We start from the raw sequence: 22,120 nt of genomic DNA, 5'->3' as shown, positions 1-22,120 counted from the left end.
ACTAAGAAGTACTTCTTGGAACAGAATTTCCCCACTGTGCAGACACAATCAGTAAAGCCCAATCATGGGGACTGGAACACACAGAAGTGCGTTCCAGTATGTGACATGTAGAAGCAGTTAATTTTATTACATTATTTAAATCAATTATGTGAGCACCTTCATTTAAACACTAATAATGGTAAATGCAGGTAACCAGAATCTTTCTTGAACTGACCGTATGCATGCACAGCTTAATAATGACCTAATCACTTACAAAGAATGTGCAACAGCTTCTAAAAAGTGGGACTGATCATAATAGATGGGCTGGATCCTGAAAGAATGTCTTTAAATCACAATTCATATATTTCAAAAATCCATTCCAGTCTGAACAGGCCTTGGTCAAATTCATAGTAAAATTTGATTCAGGGCATCAAGAGAAGAGACTCACTTTATCTAGATTAAGGCTCATAGGAAACTATTTGCATGGTTACCCTAAGCTTACGCAGTCTACAAATTAATGCATAGGTCTATAGTAGTTTTTGGAGACCCTGCTCTGAAGTGTACAGAAAGATTCACTAGTGAATCCACACAATGCTAACCTTGCTGGCCTGAACACAGCCTGAACTAAGAAACTGTGAGACTGTTAGTCATACTGTTTCATCAATGCTACTACATTTTTTGCTGTCATTAAGTGCCAAAGGAGGAGAGCAGGAAGACTTACTTCCTAAATAAATACCTATAGTAAATACAACTCGGAAGTCTCAGGAACTCAGTGCAATGACTTGCATCCTCCCAGTGCTGCTGTTCCTCAGTCTGCAAAATTATATTGTCCAAACTCAGTATTCATCCTACACTTACCAACTGCCTGAGTGTCCTCAGAGGAGTTATGTGGATAAAAAAAGTAAAGGATGCAACAATTCTAAACACTAACATGTCTAAAAGAGTGTGCTATCCAATTTGTTAGAAAGTGTGCTTGTCACATTGTTAATATGTTGTTAATACACTGCCAATGCAAAAATTCCAACAGTTGTAAAAACAGTATGCCCAAAATAACTCTGTGAAGCAAGAAGAGGTCTGTAGCGTAATTTTCAAATGCAGAAAGCTGCAGAATGCCTTTAGCAAAATGAGCACTACAATTTGGCAAGCAGATGCAGCTCTACCAATGTAAATACAAAAGAAGCAATTTGATGATAAAATCAGGGTATTATTGTCCCTAGTACCTATAGTGTGTGGTGGGTTTCTGTTTTATTTGGGGGGTGTGTGTTTTGTTTTGGGTAGTTTTTTTATCCTGAAAAGGCTAATTTAAATTCATTATTTTATCTTCACCATAAATGGGCCAGCCTCAAACTAGAATGGCAAATGAAATAATGGTGTCCTGTAACTATGAATATCTAAAAGAATAATGTTAATTTATTGTTTTGGTTAACATTCAAGTGCACAAAGAGGAAGACCTGCCCTGTGGTTGTGGGCAGGGAGAGAAAGACTGACAGGGAGGAAGCAAACTCCAGCATCTTGGCTAAGTTCATTACTCCAAGCAAAAGTGTTTATGTAGAGCTCCCATCAAGTAGGGAATTTGCAGAGCCACAAATATCTCAAAATCAAAGACTGCTATTTAATCAAGTAAAAGTCAACTTTAAAAATCAATCAGGAAGAATTTAAAACATAAATTAGGACTAATTAATCAACTGAGGGTGTTTTTCATTTTGAAAAGGTCTTTAAAAAGTTCAAGGTTTTATAAATCAAAGCTGTTCCTTTTCAGAACCTTCCAGAATTTTCAGACTTCTGAATGCCATCTAGTTTGCCTTTATACACAACAAGCCAGATACTGATATTTGTTACATATATGCACAGAAACCTGAATTTTGCTTAAAAAAATTTAATACGGGATGACTATTCCTGATATAGGACAATCCTATTTCTATGAAAATAATTTACAGTGGGTCAGAATTATCCCATACTAGCACCTGAATTTCCAGTTTTTTTACTGAGTTTACACAGGCAGAAATGGGGGACTGATAAGGCACTAAATGAATTTGATTTCTTAGCCACTCTAGACATGTCTTCGAGCTCTCACTGAAGGCACCAGTCAGTAGATTCTGCCATATTCTAAAAATGTTTAACCTGTAAAGCAGATAAAGATGCCAGGGTCAGAACAGGATAGGAGATGATTTTCCTGTCACACAAAATTTTGTAAGATTTTAGATCTGCACTGGAATGAACTCAAAATTTTTGGCCAACTCATTCCTCCGATCCAGAGGACAGTAAAGGTTTGTTTGCCCTCTGACTGTTTGCTGGAGAACACGAAACTGTTTTCCAGATGAGTGTTGTCCTCACGTAATTACTAGCTGCTCTGAAGAATGACTAGTTTCAGTGAAGCAACATTTTCTAGGGAAATAAAGCTTTACCAGAACATTCGTTATCATCTCCAGCTTAGATTGCTTGCTTATTCTGCTTGATTTTCCTTGCTTGTCTTTAAAAAAAAGCTCGAAACAAAAAAAACCAACACACACACACAGACTCCCAAATGAATACCACCACTAAGGAAAAAAAGGCAACTGCATGCAGTCTGGAAAGTGGATACAATGCTATCTACCAAAAGGATTAGTAGGTGCAGTTTCCTAGCTAGAATTCCTCCTTCTTCAGGTAGCCACAAAAGGTAAAAGATACCAGTCAGCAAAGATCAATATAGCAATCAGAGTATACTACTGCACAAAGGCCTTGACTGGGAAGGAGGTAAGAAGAGAATCAGGCACTGCAGCCAGCATATGAGAAGTTAATAAATAAATGCAAATAAATGCATGACTACATTAGAAATTTTGCATAATTGAAAATATTAAAACCATGTAACATCAATACAATAGGAATTAGGAATTTCCCTAGAACTTTGCACCAAAACTAGTGACACATGAGCCTCTTTTTGATATGTAGTCTATCAATCTTCCAAGCACTCAAATAGATATGTTAGTGGCCATCTCTAAGTGACTTATCAGTCAATTCTGCACAGTTTTCTGAGAGTACTACAGCATTATTTAATCTTGTGCATTAAATGCTGGGAAAAAAGTAATATAAACAAGCAGGCAAAAAAGACATCCCTATAACACACTCATACCTCTTCTTTCTTTTGATAATTTTTGTAATCATGAAATTGTCTTGCATATTGGACTGGATGACCTTTAAAGGTCCCTTCCAACCGAAACCATGCTATGATTCTATTGGGAGGTTCAGGACATTTATAGGACAACAAAGAGCTTATTGTTTATTATTGAAAAAGGTGTGTGCTTGTCTACCCACAGGATGATAGACAAATTTCTGTCATCCATTGAGGAATATAGGCCCTTATCACCATGGTGACAGCTAAGAGATGTATTCACCATAAAGCATTTGCAGTACTTCTTGTGTATTATATGTATAATAATTGTAACAGAAATATAATAAATAGCCTTACCACCTAAACTAACAAATATCCTTATCATCCAGACCCTAATTCTCTACATTTCCATTCCCTATGGCTACTACATCTATTATAATGCAGTTAGTCACATCTTTATTTTAGTTAAAGGCTTATTGCACTGTAACTTCCCTACTAAACAGCCTCTAAATCTAGCCCCTAAATCACCTCAAGGCTGACTTGTAGAACACTGATCTGACAGTGTGCTGCAATTGAATTGTGGGTTTGAGCTGAGTTTCAGTCTGAGAAGAAGAGGTGATGTGATACATAGGAAAAATGAGAGGAATCACACAATAAAGACGTTGGGCTGGAAGACAGTGTGACTTAAGAGTATGTTACTGCCACAGATTTATTTTTCTATCTTAGGCAAATGCTTTGATCTCTCTGCTCTCCCTTCATCCTTTCAGTTCAACAGAGATCTCTGACTGTCTGTTATGTGGATGTAAAGGCAAGCTCTTTGGGGAACAGAGGCATCTCACTGCATTCATCCAAGACTTGGTACACTGAGATTCTAACCTCAGTAAGGCACTCCAGGAACAAGTGACATATAAACTAAACCACAAAAATACTTACTGACCTGAACTACAGTTAGTTATCTCAGATAGTAATGAACACATTTTATGCTCACAGGAAATAACTTAAAGAAGTTTTTATTAGAGTTAGTTCTTTGTATCAGACTGTTACAGCAGTGTCTTAACACTTTCTACATATGACACAATCAAGCTTATACAGGATGTTTTGAGTTTTTCCTTTCTTTTTTAACCACAAAAATTTTTCAATTGCCTAGCAGCAGAAGTGAATAGTAGGTGCATGGCAGCCAGCTCACTTCTCGGGGATGTGTTTTAGTTACCAACATAGCACCAGCAGCTGCCTGAAGCTGCCTTTGTTGCTCATGTAGCAATTTCATTAAGCTTTCCCATTCTTAAGTCTGAGTTTGGATTCAATCCATGTTAGTTGACACTGGGGCAGTATACAGAATTAAAGTTTGTAAATCTCACAAGAACAGCCTTGTAAACAAAACTTCTACTACAAAGACATCTTTACATTGTAGATAAAGCCAAAAATCTGGCCTATACTGACTGCAGAAACTCAAGAGACTGCCTTCCCACTGACAGAAATTTGATATAATACTAGCCTTTGCAGGCAGTGCCATGGGGATGGATACCTATAAACCACTTTGTAAATTGCAAAGAATGACCCAATCTTGACACGATACAGATTAGCACTAGCTGAGGACAAACTACCTGTGTGAGTCTATTCTACTTCAGCTAAAGAAATATGAAGTTAAAGCATCACTTAGAGAGTCAGTGCTATAAATGGATACCAACTCTCATGTTTCTGTATTCAAGTTGAGGAACCAAGGAGATACCTTGTACGCTCTTGCTGAAGAAAAGGTGCAAGTACTATTCCAAACACATAAACTAAGATCCAACAAAAGCAATATCTATAGCAATTTCTGCACACATATAAAGAGACTAGGACATGGGCAACCACACAAACATTTTTGTAAAACAGCTGCATAAAACCTCAACAGTTATAAATCACAGATACAAGCAATGCGTCATGCATCTGAAGGAATAACGTTTTAGCCCTGACACATGTGCATCAACAATGATCACAGTAAACAGAACAACTTATGTTTTGGCTCCTGTTCAATGTTCTCCTGTATGGCATTGTTCACTGATTATTTTTTTGGAGTGGGGGATAAAACAATTGGTAAGGAAGGGCAGGTTCTGTGAAAGAATAAATAAAATATGAAGAGGTCATGTAGGAACAAATGACTGAAACTATTGCATTTCTAAAGTCTTTTTTTTATTGGGTCAGTGTGTTTATTTTTGATAATGGGCTAAAAGTGTCTGGTAACCTCAGTGAAAAAATAAACCTGTATGTGTTAGCTTTAGCCAATCAATGCATTTCTCCTATCGAGATGCCTCAATGTTAATCTGTGCCTTTTGTTTCACCTTTAATTTTTCAGCAAATTTCACTGCATTACAGCAGCAAATATCACAGGTGGCCTTCCACCCTCTGCCCCCACCCTGTCCCCCGTCGTCGTTCCCCCCCCCCCCCCCCCCATACATTAGGTTGACAGATCAGGTGATTTCTCTGCCCCAAAACCATCACATCTGCATGTGCCCTGAGCTGTCCTTCAGTGCATTGAAACACACTTTTGACTTGCTTGGGCTGTGGACCAGGGCTTAGATCCAGTCTAAGTATTGATATAAAAGTGGATCTCTGCTGTTAAGGTGCAGCTGGGCAGGAATGAAATAATGAAGATAACGATTCTGATTTAAGTTTACTATTTGATACTTTCCCCAGCTGCCAAACAGAAGTTTGGGAAAACCAATGAAAGAGGCACAAAAATCTCCTTTTTAAAGAAATCCGAGGTGTCCTTAAAAATTCAGTGCAGAGGAGAGTGAAAAAAAAAATATCGCAGTAGCTGTTTTAAAACCTCACACAGAGGAGGCGGATAGCAGGAACTCTGCATGCATCTCATGAATGTTCTACTTTCCCCCTTTGAATACAGAGATCAGTCTTGGACAGATTGTTAAAGCCTCGCCATGAAGGGCTATTCTTTGCTATTACTTTAGGCTAAAACAAAAGACACTTCAGGAGATACAATCATTGCTGCCTAGTTCCTTTTCCTGGGCTCCTACAATGGGCCCCAGTTCTTTTTTTTTTTTTTCCTTCCACACATCTTGCTTTTATTTTTTTCTTCTTTCCTTTTACTCTTTCTTTCTGCCTCATTGAATCCATTAAGGCTTTTATATAGCCTGCTATTGAGAAATAAATTTTCTTTGGGACTAGTGACTGAGTCTTAACTGCTGGCAAGCAAGGCTTAACTCCTGATGGGAGGGCAGAGAAAATAATGGGTAAAAGGTATGAAAAGTCCATCTCTGAATTTGAGGTCTTCGCACACACTGGATACCTTGCAGTGCCTTGCTTGTAATCAGCTCAAGGAAAAGGAACATCCTAATCCTAGCAGTATTTCCACCTCTTTCGTGGATTAGTCTTGATACACTGAGTTATCTTTCTGCTCATATTTTCAACTAGATCGATATACTCTTTTCAATTATTTTCCTTGGGTTAGGTCCATATGCCAGTCCTTTTGCACAATTGTAAATTAGAAGGCACTTTGACATCAACAGAGATGCACTGCTATGAAAGAGATGTAAAATTGGGTCCTCTCTCAATTAATACAAAATTATCCACAGTCAGAAATATAAGCACTATTCAGGTCTGCCAACAGTGTGATAAACTATTTCAAAGACACTAAAGCTAGATTCAAACCGAGTGCACAGTAGTTTACTGCTGAAGCAGAACAGACCTGCATGCAAGCTGAAAAACCCATCACTCTGGGGTGATAAACTAGGTTTTATACAGGTGCACAATGCAAGAGAAGCAAGGGAGCTACAGAGGGGCTGAGCAGAGACCTGTCTGAGGACAAAGAAAAACAACCCATGCCTTATCTAGCATAAGAAAAGAGGTCTGCATACAAACAGGCCAGCTTAAGCAGGTGTACACAGGCTGGCGTAGAAGCTGCTGGCCCTCCCTGCCTTTCTTGTGGTGGGAAGCTCTGTGTGGTCAGTCTTTTGCCATGGGGATATGTTCTAACAGTGATGGCCTTGGCAGATGATTTGAAAAATCTAAGACTTGGAATGAAGGGGAAAAGCCTTCAAATCTTGAAGTTCTCAGTGGCTGCTACATAAAATTGAAAACATCTCAACTATCTGTGAACCATATAAATCATTCAAAAAATATAAAGAAACATGAGTGGGGTGCAGGGGGAAGGTGAAAAATAATTTACTATTAGTGTGCTCTCTATTGTTTCCAGCCTGGATAATGAGGTTATCTGGGGGGATGAACAGTGAAACATCCATAAATCATCCTACACTCCTCAGCACTGCAAATTCAGGTGGAGGAGGGAGCATGACTATCAAAAGAGAGGTAAGGGGGGAATGTGTAGAGTTCAATATTGAGAGATGACACTACAGTGGGCCAGCCAGAGCCTGACAGCTTACATTTTGCATTTTAAACTATTCACACAAATTCTGGGGTTTTCCTCAACAGAAAAATGAAAAATAATATGTAACCAATAGTTAAGTAAAGTTGCAGCCTTATTTTTTTTTTTTTTTTCCAGTAACGCATAGCAAGGAGTTTGATTTGTTGGAATAAACTCTCGACAGCTCAGATGTCTATTTTGTATTGACCTATTCAGGGCTATCAGAACTGCAGCCTGGGACAGAAGGTCTTCAAAAGCACTAATGAGTGAAAAAAACAGAGCTCTACACCCTTAGTTAAATCTTGCTAAAATGTGGATGCTAATTACGTATACTTTAATACATTTTGTTGGCCATCTTATTTATTCATTATAAATGGTCTTACAGTTTTCAGTGATTGTTTCCTGCCCATCACATTCACAGATTAACAATAACATCAAAGCTACTTGCCAAGCCATTTTTCTATTATTGTTAATAGGTCTATGTCAAGATGCCCCAGTGAAACATGCTGTACCTTACTGTTTTCTTTTATGCCTGGTCTTTTAACACATAGAATTAATATAGACTTCAATAAAATTTCTTGACAATTTACACTTAAATGGCCCTTCACTGCTTTCAACTCAGCAAATCAAACTGATCAGTGGAAATAATTAAGAAGTAAGGAACAGTGCAGCATCAGGAAGGACAACAGCCATGCAGTTACAAAATGAATTTCACAAAGTCCAGCTTAAGACCCTCATATTGATCACAGCTATAAAATGCCCTTAGCAGCCTTTACAAGACTCTTGTCTAAGTTTTACATGTAAAGCTTAAATCATAGAATCATAGAATCATAAAGGTTGGAAAAGACCCTTAAGATCATCGAGTCCAACTGTTAACCTAGCACTGCCAAGTCCACCACTAAACCGTATCCTCGAGCACCACACCTATCCTTCTTTTAAATACCTCCAGGGATGGACACTCAACCACTTCCCTGGGCAGCCTGTTCCAATGCCCGACTACCCTCTCAGTGAAGAAGTTTTTTCTAATATCCAACCTGAACTTCCCCTGGCGCAGCTTGAGGCTGTTTCCTCTCTTCCTATCACTTGTTACTAGGGAGAAGAGACTGACCCCCACCTCACTACAACCTCCTTTCAGGTAGTTGGAGAGAGCAATAAGGTCTCCCCTCAGCCTCCTCTTCTCCAGACTAAACCACCCCAGCTCCCTCAGCCGCTCCTCATAAGACTTGTGCTCCAGACCCTTCACCAGCTTCATTGCCCTTCTTTGGACACGCTCCAGCACCTCGATGTCCTTCTTGTAGTGAGGGGCCCAAAACTGAACACAGTACTCGAGGTGCGGCCTCACCAGTGCCAAATACAGGGGCACTATCACCTCCCTGGTCCTGCTGGCCACACTATTCCTAATAAAACACTCAAGCCAGGAAAAATCTGGGAGTCCCTATGGAATCTAACCAAGTTTGCTGAACATAACATTTAGAATGAAACAGGCTCCCATCAGAACCATTAAGCAGAAAAGAACCATCATATAATAGCTATATATTAGTATATTTTAAACATAAAATTCATGTTTATGTAGAGAGAGTAGCTATATCAGTGCTTTTTCTTATGTAGCACTTAAACAGATGTGAGCACAGCAATACCTTTCAGCAATGCTTTCTGTGCTATGGTTAAGAGAGTACCTACAGAGTGAAAAGGAGTAGCAAGTGATAAACAGAAGCATATTAATGTTTTCTAGCATGTTTTCAAGTCAAAGCTTGATGAGACACTGTGCAAGACATTTTCAAAGTTGATTATGATCTGAAAAAACAAGCAAATTTGTTTTAGAGCAACATCCACAGCTTTTTACAGGGGACACAGCGTCTTAGCTCTGGGTCTACTCCTCTAGGTTGTTTTGTAGACGCTTGATACCTGTGAAAGAGTTGATGCTTTCTCATGTTCTTGTGTCAAGTCAGGACAACACTCCTGACCTTATCTTTCAGCATCACCCTCTATTTTTATTGCCTCTCTTTCTGTTGCAGTTTTAAAGTATATCAAGTGGAGAGACAGCATAAAGTTAACACACTCTAAGATCAGGATGATGTTGAACTTCAGGGAACTCAACACAAAGAGTAGGAAAGGATCAAAAGATTCAGAAGTCAGAATCAGATAAAATAGGCTTCAGTAATCACTGAATATTATCTCTGTGATACATAAATTAGCTTCAGAAAAATTTGAAGAACGGACTCTTATGAGATTTGTTCCTCTTCCAGATGATCCTGAAACAATGCAAGAAGGATTTCTCATCACATATTGGCCAGCAGCTAATGGAGAAGTACAAAACTGTGGAAGAACTACTTGGGTTTGTCTCTGGCAAAAGAATAGAAGTATAGTCTTTATGATACAAATGAGAACTCATTCAAAGAGACCCCAAAAATACGTGAGTCTTGGTCTTAGTGATCATGCAAGCAGTCTGATATTCTAATACTAAATAACACAAAAGTCTTGAATGTACACAACAATATTCTTTTAACACTTAATATCAGAAAAAGCTGACTTTGTGTTGAGTCATAAAATGACAAAACCTGACCTACACTTTTACAACAGACATTAATTTTTATTTTGTTTACTAAATGTTTCCCAGATCAAAAGCAATTTTCCTCCAGCTATCCAGATTTTTTTTCAAATTAGTGTTACCCAGACAAATTATATCCGAAATAATTACACTTACTGGTGTTACCCAAATTTCTATATGGAAAGGTTTCAGAGAACAAATTGGAATGCGCTGTAACAGTTTACTATTTTGTAAGGAATGTAAGCCTTTTCTGTTGTCTGCTTTTTGTAACCAAACCATTATTTAAAAATGTATTCTATTGCCATAGAATACATGGCAAAGCAAAGGAAATGGTTTGGGGTACAAATTCATATGGCAATATTATATGTTACAAATATTCTGTAAGATGGAAGTGTCTTTTTGGCAATGTTTATCTATAATATCCTTTGGCAGACCTGTTGAAGTCTTCAGCAGACTTTGCATTATTTGTTCATTAGGTCCAACTCTTTGCAATAAGACTGAAAGGGTCTTAGCTTGTTTTTCCAAGAAATGTAAAAGATACTGCATATGGACAAGGGCAGTTTATGGCGTTTATTACACATCAGATACTCATTGCCTAAACCAGCATTTGGATCCAAATCTATTAATCATTATTATATTAGTTTCCCTTTTACAAGGAGTTTTGCTTTTCTCTCTGTGGCTTGCTTTCAAACATAATATATCACATTTAGAAACGCAAAGCTAGGGGTGTGGTAAAATGTTCTAATATCCATATGTCCTGGTTTCAGCTGGGATAGAGTTAATTTTCGTCTTGGTAGCCGGTATGGGGCTGTGTTTTGGGTTTAGGATGAGAACAATGTCGATGATACACTGATGCTTTGGTTCTTGCTAAGTAGTGCTAAGCTCTCTCTAAATAGGTACTAAGTGGCGCTCACGCTGGTCAAGGACTTTTCAGCTTCCCCTGCTCTGCCGGGGGCACAAGAAGCTGGGAGGGGGCACAGCCAGGGGGAGTGCTGACCCAGACTGGCCAAAGGGCTATTCCATACCATATGACGTCATGCTCAGTATATAAGCTGGGGGAAGAAGGAGGAAGGAGGGGGACATTGGGCGTGATGGCGTTTGTCTTCCCAAGTAACCGTTACGCGTGATGGAGCCCTGCTTTCCTGGGGATGGCTGAACACCGGCCTGCCGATGGGAAGTAGTGAATGAATTCCTTGTTTTGTTTTGTTTGCGTGCACGGTTTTTGTTTTGCCTATTTAACTGTTCTAATTTATTTTGCTTCAATTATTAAACTGTTCTTATCTCAACCCACGAGTTTCCTCCCTTTTACCCTTCTGATTCTCTCCCCCATCCCACCGGTGGGGAGTGAGCGAGCGGCTGCGTGGTGCTGAGTTGCTGGCTGGGGTTAAACCACGACACCATACTTGAAAATGATAGCAAGACTGCAGGTTGGTTTTTAACACTTTTGATTCAACCCTTCCTAATCTACAGAGTGGGCAGAAGTAGTGCTCTTTTATACAGTACAGAGAACAGAAGCACATCATGCAGTGATATTATAAAGACATGAGCAAGTTTGATCAGTTGTCCCATGGCTGCATGACACACTGTATGCTGATTAGCTGCCACTGCCATTCATGAATAGGCCAGTGATGCTGACTAGGAAAGAAAGACTCAAGAAAAAAAAATCCAACTATTATCTTAACTTATTAATATAGAAGTATTTTCAAGTAATTTTGTGTGCATGAATAATTGCAGGCACTCAAACCCATGCTACATAGTAACACAGTTGATACAAAAATGTGTTTTAATCAAAAGTGGATGACAGAAATATATCAATAAAAGCAAAAAAAAAAAAGAGTATAATTCAGTAACAAAATTAAATATTGGAATGAACCTACATGTAGGAAAAAAGTAATTAATAAATTATTTATGTCATGAGAACAATTAAGCATTGGAATAGCTTGCCCCAAGACATGTGAAATTTTTGTCCTTGGAGGCTTTTAAGATGCAGCCAGTCAAAGCACTAAGAAAACTGTTCTGAGTTCAGTGCTGATCCTTTTTTGACCAAGAGGCTGGACAAGGGACTTCCCAAGATCCCTTCCAACCTGTACAATTTTGTGATTCTATAAATCCACGTACCTGACAAGGTTCCAAACTAACAATATCAGCACCAGACAGGGAGGTGTTGATGCATTCAAAAAGTATCAAGATGCTTGAACAGAAAAGGAAGGAACTGATGAATAAGACAGAGACTACCATAATGCTTTTATATAACTCTAAGTCTACCAGCCTCCTCAATTCAAAAGGAATTGTGCAGAAGTTGCTACAAGGAGTCACTATGAACTCAGAGGAGTGATCACTACATGAAAAAACTCCCATACTCTCATCAAAAAGAAAAAAAAAAAAAGAAAAAAGGAAAATATTAGGATTACCTCCTTCAGCAAGCAATTTAGGAAAAATAGATTAGGAACTTCTGGTGCCCCTTTCTCAAAGTTTAAAGCACAAGGACATTTAGTCAAATTAATAAATGGATAGTCAAGATCCAAAAAAGAACTGCTTCCCTGGTGCCTGAAGATTTCATTAATGTTATATGAAGATCAAAAATTAGCAAGACTCAGAAACTATGTAGGTATATACATTATAGAAATACTCAGAATTGTCATAATCAGTAATCAAAAATATTTTCAAAAAATAAGATACTAAACCAAGCAATAATGATCAGAGTCTAGAATGATACTTTAAGTGTTTAGAAAAATTAACATTCTTCAGCCTTCTACATAGATCTTACCTCATCTTTGGAAGCATTTGATGCTAGCTACTGAAAATACTTCTGCATAAGATGTATATCATGTATTATCAAGCTCAGCAAGTTGCAATATACACATAACATTATGATAACATTACATTGTCATATTTTTCTCCTTTTGATTTTGAGTTTCTTGTTCAAAGACCCTGCATTTAGTATATATGCAACATTTTAAACGTGAAAGCTAGCATACAAATACCTTCAGATCTAAGATTGAATAATTAATGGAAGGAAGCTCAAGAAAAGGCACAAATATGTTTCTCCTGAAAGCCGCCAGAACCACCTGAAATTATTTTGATATTACACATCTGTTGGAATGGAAAACTAAAATGTTTTGTGAGAAAGTGATGACTTTCAAGAACAGTAATGGAAAAGTTTGAAACATCTCATTAACAGTGTCACAAGCACTTCATTTGGAGTTATGTGGAGTTACTTACTTCATATGGAGTTACTCTATGTTAGACTTAATATATTTAATATCTTAAAATATTAAATATTCATAATCTGAATAGATGAGTTCTGTGGTAGTGCTAGTCAGAGAACGATGATTTTATTTTATGACAGCTTTTAAGGCTTGGAACTTTTTTTCACCATGCATTAAGATGCAGAGTAAAAAGAAGAAAAGAGTAAACTAACCTCTTGAATATTTCACAGAACACAGCTGTATGAAGATGGTAAATCTCTCTCTCCCCTTCTCCATTTTGTCTTTTTCTGTTTCCCCTGTCCTCTTTCTCTCTAGCTATTCTGTCCCACAGACACCTTCCTTTGAAAATGTTTCCAAAAGCAATAAAACTTTAAGAATTTTTCTGCTTTGAATAAATGTGTTATTTCACTGAAATCATTCAATCAAATTAAAGTATATATCAAATTTAACAGGCTAGCCTAAAACCACTTTTAATATTATGATAAAAGTCTAGAAGTCAATTTTAAATCTTTCCTGGAAATGGGCATATAATAAATTCAATCTAGTGTGAAGGACTATGATTGGATGTGCTTAAATATGAACTTTTGAAATGCCAGTATATCAGAAATAGAAACAGTAGCCCAGAAGACTGCTCTGTCATGTCTTTTTCAGAGCATTTAATTCCTTTGTAGCATCCACAACACCTGGCTGCTATGTCTTTGTTTAGCTGGTCTGGGAAGGCAGTGAGATGGCACAGATTCCCAGTGACTTTGGCTGTAATAAGTTGCAAGTATAAGAATACTAAAATTCTTAAATACATCTAAAAAGTGAACTTATGTTCAGGAAAAAAACACATCACTGGAAACCAATTGCAATGTCACACATTCGTCTAGTAAAAAGCTTTCCTTACTAATTACAGGAACAGAACTGGGAAAAAGAAATGAACAATATTGGCTATGAAAGATCCTTACTGCATGTTTCTTGAGAAGAAATGGAACGTCTGCATAGGCAGACTGCTGAATACCACAGTGTCTCCTGAAGAACACAGGAATTTACCAGTCTGCTTCCTCGTGATTTTGGGAACAGAACTGCTGCTCATGGTAAACCAATCTAAATATTGTAAATATATGATATGATGAGTCTACTTCTTACAGGACCCTGATCTAATTTTTTTTTAAGCTTGAGACCTATAAAGCTAAAGTGGGGGGGGAGGTCAGACAGGTCAGTTTCACTCTAATTACTTCCAAAATGGATCTGTTTCTGGCTAAATGGTATAAGCTGAAGGAATCTTGTGTGATAAGTATATGAAGAACAATAAAAATCTGAACGTAAACCACAGAAATGCAGAAATTGCTCCCTATCAGCAAATGATTTCTACCAATGCTATTTTTCTTAAGTACAGTGCAGTTTTGGACAAACTTGCATGCATGCACACACGCGCATTCACAGTACATGTTTTCTCCTCCACCCTTGGGTCAGATTATACTACGGTAGAACAGATCTCCATCTTCAGCCATTCTTTCTGATGGAAAAAGGAAAATCAGTTTTGCTCAGTTTCTTTTATTCACCGCCAGCTGTAGCTCCTCAGACAACTCTAAACCACTTTTGTACCTCCCTGGAGCGCATGTTTCAAAGGCATACGGACATTTATCTTGTCATTCCCTTATATCACCTTTGCTTCTCTATATTTTTCTCTTTAGGTTTTTTGCCCCCCTTTCCGCTAAACTATTCATGCTTATACGTATCCCTAGACAGTCTTTCTCAGCATTTTTCCTGCAGTGACTTGATAAAAGTAGGGCTGCATAAATCTGTGTGTGCAACCACTTAGATGAAAAATGCAGTACCAGATTGACTGACACAGTTGGCAAATACAGACAGAATTCAGCAAATAGTTTCAGCCAAAATTTTGATAGGAAGAAGGATGTGTGTGGTTAAGAAAGCTGAAAAATTTCACTCTGACATATTCTAAATTTTTTAAAAAAAGACCCACTCTACATTTCAAACATTTATATTTCTAAATTATCTCTGTTTATGTGTGTAATTTACTTGTGTCACTGAGAGTTTCAACTCCTGTCAGTTTGGGACAAAATTCAAATTTTGGATACCTTATGCACAGAAATCAACACAACCCAGTATTGATTTCAGGCTTCAAGTATTGGTCAGTAGTGTAGTCTGCTAAATAAACAAAAGTAAACCAAATCAAAAAACAACCAACCTCATCTAACAGAATTAGAGAAAAAGCAAATAATGAAACCAAGAGCAACAAAACAATGCAAAGTATGACTGATTCTCAATTACCTGGTACTACAATTTATATACCCCCAAGTATAGTTACAGAAATGCAAGATGCATGTGAAATTCTACTATTCTGATTTAAATAAATACAAATGACAACACAGGTTTGGAGCACAAGAGGGTCATAATACAGCTGATGCACAGAATTTTAACCTCACCTTTCCAGTAGACTTTGTTCCTTTCCAAATACAAAAATAGCAGATAGTCCAAGCAGCAAGGAGGCACAGTGCAAGTTCCCAGCGAAGATTCCCAATATGTTCAATTCCATCAGATATAGCTAGCACCCTTCGTCTTTCAAGAAAAAAAAAAAAAGAAAAAAGAAAAAAAGATAATAATATTGAAGCAAAACATCACTACATATAAACACTTGTCTAAAACCAAATCAGCTTCAACCATGGAAACTCCTAGTTACTGACTATTGAAAATGCACCATGCTAAGATAGAAGAGACAAGGAAAAAATAGAATATTCTCAGTGGATTTTACATCTGGTTAAAAATTAAGAAATGTTTAATTTCTCCAGGTCAGTGACAAAATAAAAAAGATTTTAAAATAGGTTTTGTATAGCTTTTTCCTTAAAAAGTCAAAGAAAAAAATGCAAATTTCTTTGAATTAGTAACTGACATATAAGCCCCAAATAAAATACTTTGATAATACTTTTTTTCCAATTTTACTGTTTTTTCAGGAAAAAAAAAAAGTTCTAACCTTTATTTTCACCTTGTAACATTTATTTTCTTAAATTTCCTTTTGTAATTGAAACTATAATTTTAAAACATTTATTTTCAAAACTGTCAAACATCACAACATTTTCCAGATGGATTTTATTTAGGAAATGCTAACATTAAAATGTTAATATTTTAAAAACAAACAAACAAACAAACAAACCTTTTTGACAAAAATGGTCAGCAAAAATATGTATTGCATTTACTATTTTAAAATAGGGTATTGGAAATACTAGCCACTCGGTTCTAAAAACATAAGTTTTCATATATTTTAGGAACACAGCTCACAGTCTGGGGCCAAAGTATTTACTAACTTAGTAAATGAGATAAAGAGAGAGAGTGAAGAATTTACTTTTTTATTTCAAACAAGAATTTGGGAACAGAAAAATCAAGTGAATTGCTAGTATTCACACAGGAAACCTGCAGAACCAGGCTTCAATGCTAATTTCCAGAAATCTGGGCTAGCATTTTATTCATGAGAACAATTTTTTTATATAAGAATGATGCTTTTATCTGGGAGATGCATGGTACTTTTATGCCCTTTTATTTTTATTTTAAATAAACACTTAGATTAAAAAAAAAAGTAAACTGTTTACCAGCCTATAAATAAAGCATGGGTATGCCTGGTTGTATGGATGAAGATGTTAAAAGCAAGAACAAAAATTTATTACTATAATGCTCAATGATTTAATGAATTCTCTTGAGATTTTTCAATTGCTCTTAAGCCTGAAAGAAACCCTATCGATAATTAAAAGACTTATTTTCAGGAATCTCAATTTTCCAGAACAATAAAAGTATGATTTAACTGGTGTGTGAGCTCAGAAGTTGATATGGATTTAAATTCCATACATTCAGAGATCTGAAAACACCTCATCACTTTTAAACAACTTAAAGAAAGCAATTAGTCATTTACTAATTATATACACAGAATAATTCATTTTAGTCATTCATGCCTTTTATCAGCTTAATCAAACCACTATAGGGACTGGTCACAGCTCATTCCAACATTCAACCTTACATGAATTATGCTGAGCAAAGTTTTCTCTGAAAACTGTATTACATGTTATCTATACAACCTCAGAGAACCCTACACTTACACTACCCTCTCTCCTAGAGACATTGTGAATGAAAACAAATGAACTGAATTTCATGGGTACTCTAATATAGTTAAAAGCCGTATAATAATTATCACTGCATTATATATATAATTAATGTGCATATAGTTACACAGATAATGTAATTAATTACAACAATATATATTTAGGTTAAGAGTTGAGTATTAAGTGAAAAAAGTTCAGCCTACAATTACCATGTGAAATAATTCTTCCTTTTGCCTTTGATTCAGTCAGTGGCCGAGGCAATCAATTCAGGGAGTATGAAGTATGATCACGTAATTCAAGGCCATGCCTAAAATAAATAAGCATTGGGCCTACCTGGGGAGGAATCTGATCTGATTCTTTCTGCTTCCACCAGCAGTAAGTTGAGGATGCAGGGAAGTTCCTTCACCTGCCTCTAATGATGGAGTAGGAGGATGGAGATATAAACAGCTGGTGATATGGTGGGAAAATGAAAAGACCTAATGATCACCAAGTCTTTCAGATGGCCATACAGATGCCACAGAATTTATTCAGTCTTTCACACATTTCAAGAGCTGCAGCTGCTGTTCCTGCTGCAGCCCTGGGGTGCAGCCATTTACAACATATGTGCTAAAAGTTTGTTGCTTATCTAAGGCAGTACAAAATTTAACAGGTTAAAGAAAAATCACAGAAAACCCACCCCAAAACCCTAAAGCTTGTGGTTTGTCTTCTTATATACATTGACGTACCCAGTGTTCAAACAGAGCTTGCAGAATTACTTTAGACTCGCACCATAATCCACGTCCAGCTGTCAAAGTAATCCATTTCAGCAGCCAGTCACTTGAATTACTACACTGTTCTTCACTAACTGCATGACAACTTCTTAATAAATAAATGCTATTATTCTCTCTCTCTCATGGTTGGAATGTTTCACACACCAAAAGACAACTTTGTCTTAAGAACAAAATTCTCAGTGAAGATTCAAGATGAGGATTTTTAAAAGCAACCAATTTCTGGAAGCTGTCTGCAGAAAGTCAATGATCAGTGTTTTCTGAATGCTCTGTGAGAAGTTTCAAATAGTAGAGTTGCTTACCTTCCCCATCCAAAAATCTTGGCCTGATTCTTTTGCAAAGAGTGTCGTAGAAAGTAAATGGAAATTAATGGCCTCAACACAATTATCCCTGCTGCTCCCATTTAAAAAAGACACGTGGTGCCAATCAACTTGAACTGTTAGCACCATAATGAGTATTTAAATATACTGAAGTGCTATAAATTGTTTTGTATTTTCTTTGTTCAAGCAGAACAAAGGTTTAGTGTTTCCCTTAGAAAGTAAGCAGCAAGTAGTCCAGAACATATAATTAAAATATAACATACAATGTATTCAAATAATAGATCCAAGGAAGAGAAAGTCTTGCTCAGGTGCTAGCAGTGATTTCCTCAGCAGGCACAATGCAGCTCTCCCTAATGCCACAGCCTTAGGTCTCCTGCTGAAACCATCTGAAACAGCAGCAGCAGATACAGGTTTTGAAAGGAGGAGGCATTCAGAACATGACATTCTTCTGACAAAGCTTCAGTTCAGTTTGACTGTAGATACACTCACATCTGCTCTTATTCTTTTATTATTCAACTTAAATAAAACAAAAAGGGGGAGCATTTTAAAAATACATGATTCTCCCATGCATCCAAGAAGTGGTTCAGAAGGAGTCAGAAGATGACAGAGTTGATCACAGCTTCTTGCTCCTCAGCAGTTCAGTGTCTATTTAAAAGCTGCCATGACCTTGCATAAATCGCACAAACAACAAAAAAAGAGATAGTCTTCACTATGTCTTCCTCTTCTCTTACCACTGGAAGTCCCCTACACTACCTTGTTCTCCTCACCTCTTAATGCAGGGAAAGACAGAGCAAGAACAAGAGCAGTAAAATCAGCATTGAAAGTGATACTCTCTGTTTTGAAATAACAAGCATGTGAAAAAGAGAAGTTCTATAGCGAGACGCCCAGGAACAGCCAAATCTGTGAAGGTTGTTTGCACCAACGTTTCATCACTTGTGATTGCACATATTAAAGCAGAGCAGAAGGGACTAATTTATGCACATTGCATAATTTATGCAGATTGCAATGGGAAGAGGTTGCAAATGCCTCACAGTCATTGTAAGTGAAATTATTCTTGAAGAGAGGGCCTCAGTCTCACCCTAAGCATCCCCTGGTATAAACTACATGGTCTTGTAAAATAAAACAATGGGATTCTGAGACAAACTACAAACTCATAGTGGTTTTATATTCCAATTATCAGGTCATATTAAAAGTAAAAATGAAAAATAGTGACTTTCTGAGCACAGGGTGCCCTAGTTAGATAACTACATAAGCCTGACAGTCTCAGGGAAGCCACTGGAGATAACTGACAAAGCTAATTTATATAACTGAGTTATCAAGCATCAGAAACCTAAGTTAAGGCATGAGTTCAAGACATTTCTTTGTGATAAAACTTTTCAATTATCAAATCTGAATATCCCAGGAGGGATTAGAATGCCAGTGGCCATATGACTTAGCAAAGGTGCCACTACATGCCAGACATACTATAAAAAAGCAGACATGTCCAATAATTGCCTTCTAGATTTTGCTTCTTGAATTCTATATGCTTTCCCAAAGGAATCACACATGTCTGACCTTAACAGCACTATTGAAAAAAATATAGATAGAATCTGGAGAGTTCATTCTCCCTTCAGCTGATTTGGTTCATACTTTCATGAAAAAAAACCCAAACAAACCCATTTTCCTTATAGATATCAAGACTTACTAAAGTTGAGGATCTTTAAGTAAAATCCACCAAAAATAAATGAGGAGAAATATCTTAACAGACATTTCATTAGAATATCTTGAAACTTTATCACTAGAATTCACTACTGTCTCTGGCCTAAGGCCTGAATGTACTTACTCAAAAAAGTATTGCAAACTCATCTACCTTGCAGGGCATTTAGGGCAAAAGATACTGAGTTCAGGAAGGTTATCTAATGTCTTAAAAAATGAAAGTTTCCATAAATCATCATACATCTAAAGAAATTTTAAAAAGCAACAACAATCCTGATTGATAGAAAAAAAGCCCAAGAACCTAGAGAACCACTGTAGCTGCCAGTACAATAAACTGGAGGTAGCTGTAGGTAACCATTTGAATTACCACAGAATGCAAGATCACTGGTTAGTACAAGCCATTTTAAGCAGAGTAACTTTGAGTATAGTGAGTTTGCTGCCAACAACTTGACTATGTGAAAGTCTGCTGTAAAAAAGATTTGTCTTGCACAGAGACCTGAAGATAGAAATCATTACCTACTTTTGGATCTCATTGAAAATAGAAATTGATGAGAGTTTGAAAAGATTTATTGTAGATATTGAGTTTGGTTTTTTGTTGTTGTAGTTTTGTTGTTTAAAAATACGCAGCAGTTCAGTTTCTTGAACCAACCAATAGCCTGGGAAAGAAGCCAGGGGACTGGTGGCATCTGAACATCTTGAACAGAATATTGAGGGAAATAAGATCCATTGGTATTAGGGTTAATTGGAATGCAAAGGTTAACTCGAGATAGAATAAGGTTTTTAATTTCGTAGCAGCAAACTATTAATTCTACACAGGATATTTTGCTTGTAAATAGAAAACTGAATTTAAACCAGAGTGGATTTCTAATGTGTCCCACAGCCAAAGACATACTATGTTTGAAGGTTTCACTACCTCTAGTCACATATATATAGCTTGACTAAATGTTATTGCAGAAAGATTTTTACTTTTCTTCCTATACATAACACAGAAGAAAAGTGATAAAAGTTACAAGAACGTAATGAATAAAAGATATATTTCAGTGGAATAATAGGACATATCTGAAGGGTGGCATTCTTTATGTTTCCCGTTCGCTGTCAGAAATGCTGACGTTTGGTCACAAGTGTATTTACAACTAGACTGAAAAAAATCATGACATCGTTACTACAGTGCAGATTTATTCAGGTTACAGCTTATAGTACCAAATATTGTAAGCCTATTTGAAGCTTACAGTTTAACTTGAATCAAAATATAAGTGTGCATAAAAACAAATAAACATGGACAGAATTGGGAAGAGATAAGAGAGCCATAGAATAACTTCAGCATACTTTAAGTACACATAAAATAATATACTTAGTAAGAAACTAGACAGCATACAATGACCTTTTGCTACCTACATTCCAGGAACATACTGTTGCTAATGGTTACCTCTGTTCTTTCAATTAACATCATTGCGCGTGCACGCCCTAGCAAAATTTAGAAAGATAAAATTCCATGAGGAAATTATTTCAAAAAGTATTATATACTTACTGAAAATGTTTTTAATTTGTTCGAGAATGTACTACACCACCTTTCAATTTAGTAGTTCAGTACACCTGACAGGAAGAAGGGCCCCTCCATTCTTGGAATTGCTGTAGAGGGGCATATTATGAGATAACTGCTACTTCTGACTACTCATAGCTGAAAAGTAACATTTCCAAATTTGAAAACTAACATTTTGAAAGCTTATGACACTACATTATCGGCTGGGAGAACACCGCATTTTCCTGGGAAAGAGTGTCTTTAATAAAGTGTTCCAATGTGCAGAGCTGTACCAGGCTCTTGAACAGAAAGAGGATTAACTGCTGCCAACACATTGTTGAAAGGAATGTACCAGGGTACTTATTGCATTATTTCATGATTTGGAAAGCTGAAGAACAGATTAAATCTATTTTATGAAGGTCCCTTCATGTTCCCTCTCTGATTTGGAGCAGTTTCCCAGATATTTTTCTTTAAAAGCAAACAAACAAACAAAAAACCCAAAACAAAAACACCAAAAAACAACCAAAGAGAGGAGGCAGCC

At 36.8% G+C, this 22,120-nt stretch overlaps 1 protein-coding gene across 1 annotated transcript in view; it reads right to left on the bottom strand.

The window, feature by feature from the left end:
- SLC6A11 (solute carrier family 6 member 11) overlaps positions 1-22,120 on the bottom strand; it is a gene marked incomplete at both ends in the record, with an annotated part of 101,746 nt that overhangs the window by 59,385 nt on the left and 20,241 nt on the right. The window contains one exon of the mRNA XM_082321355.1: positions 15,617-15,749. Within this exon, the coding sequence (XP_082177481.1) occupies positions 15,617-15,749 (133 nt within the window). The remainder of the gene's footprint in view (positions 1-15,616; positions 15,750-22,120) is intronic.

This window comes from Platalea leucorodia, assembly GCF_965183815.1.
Source record: "Platalea leucorodia genome assembly, chromosome: 9".
Taxonomy (NCBI): Eukaryota; Metazoa; Chordata; class Aves; order Pelecaniformes; family Threskiornithidae; genus Platalea; species Platalea leucorodia.
This window is presented reverse-complemented; position numbering and strand designations above follow the sequence as displayed.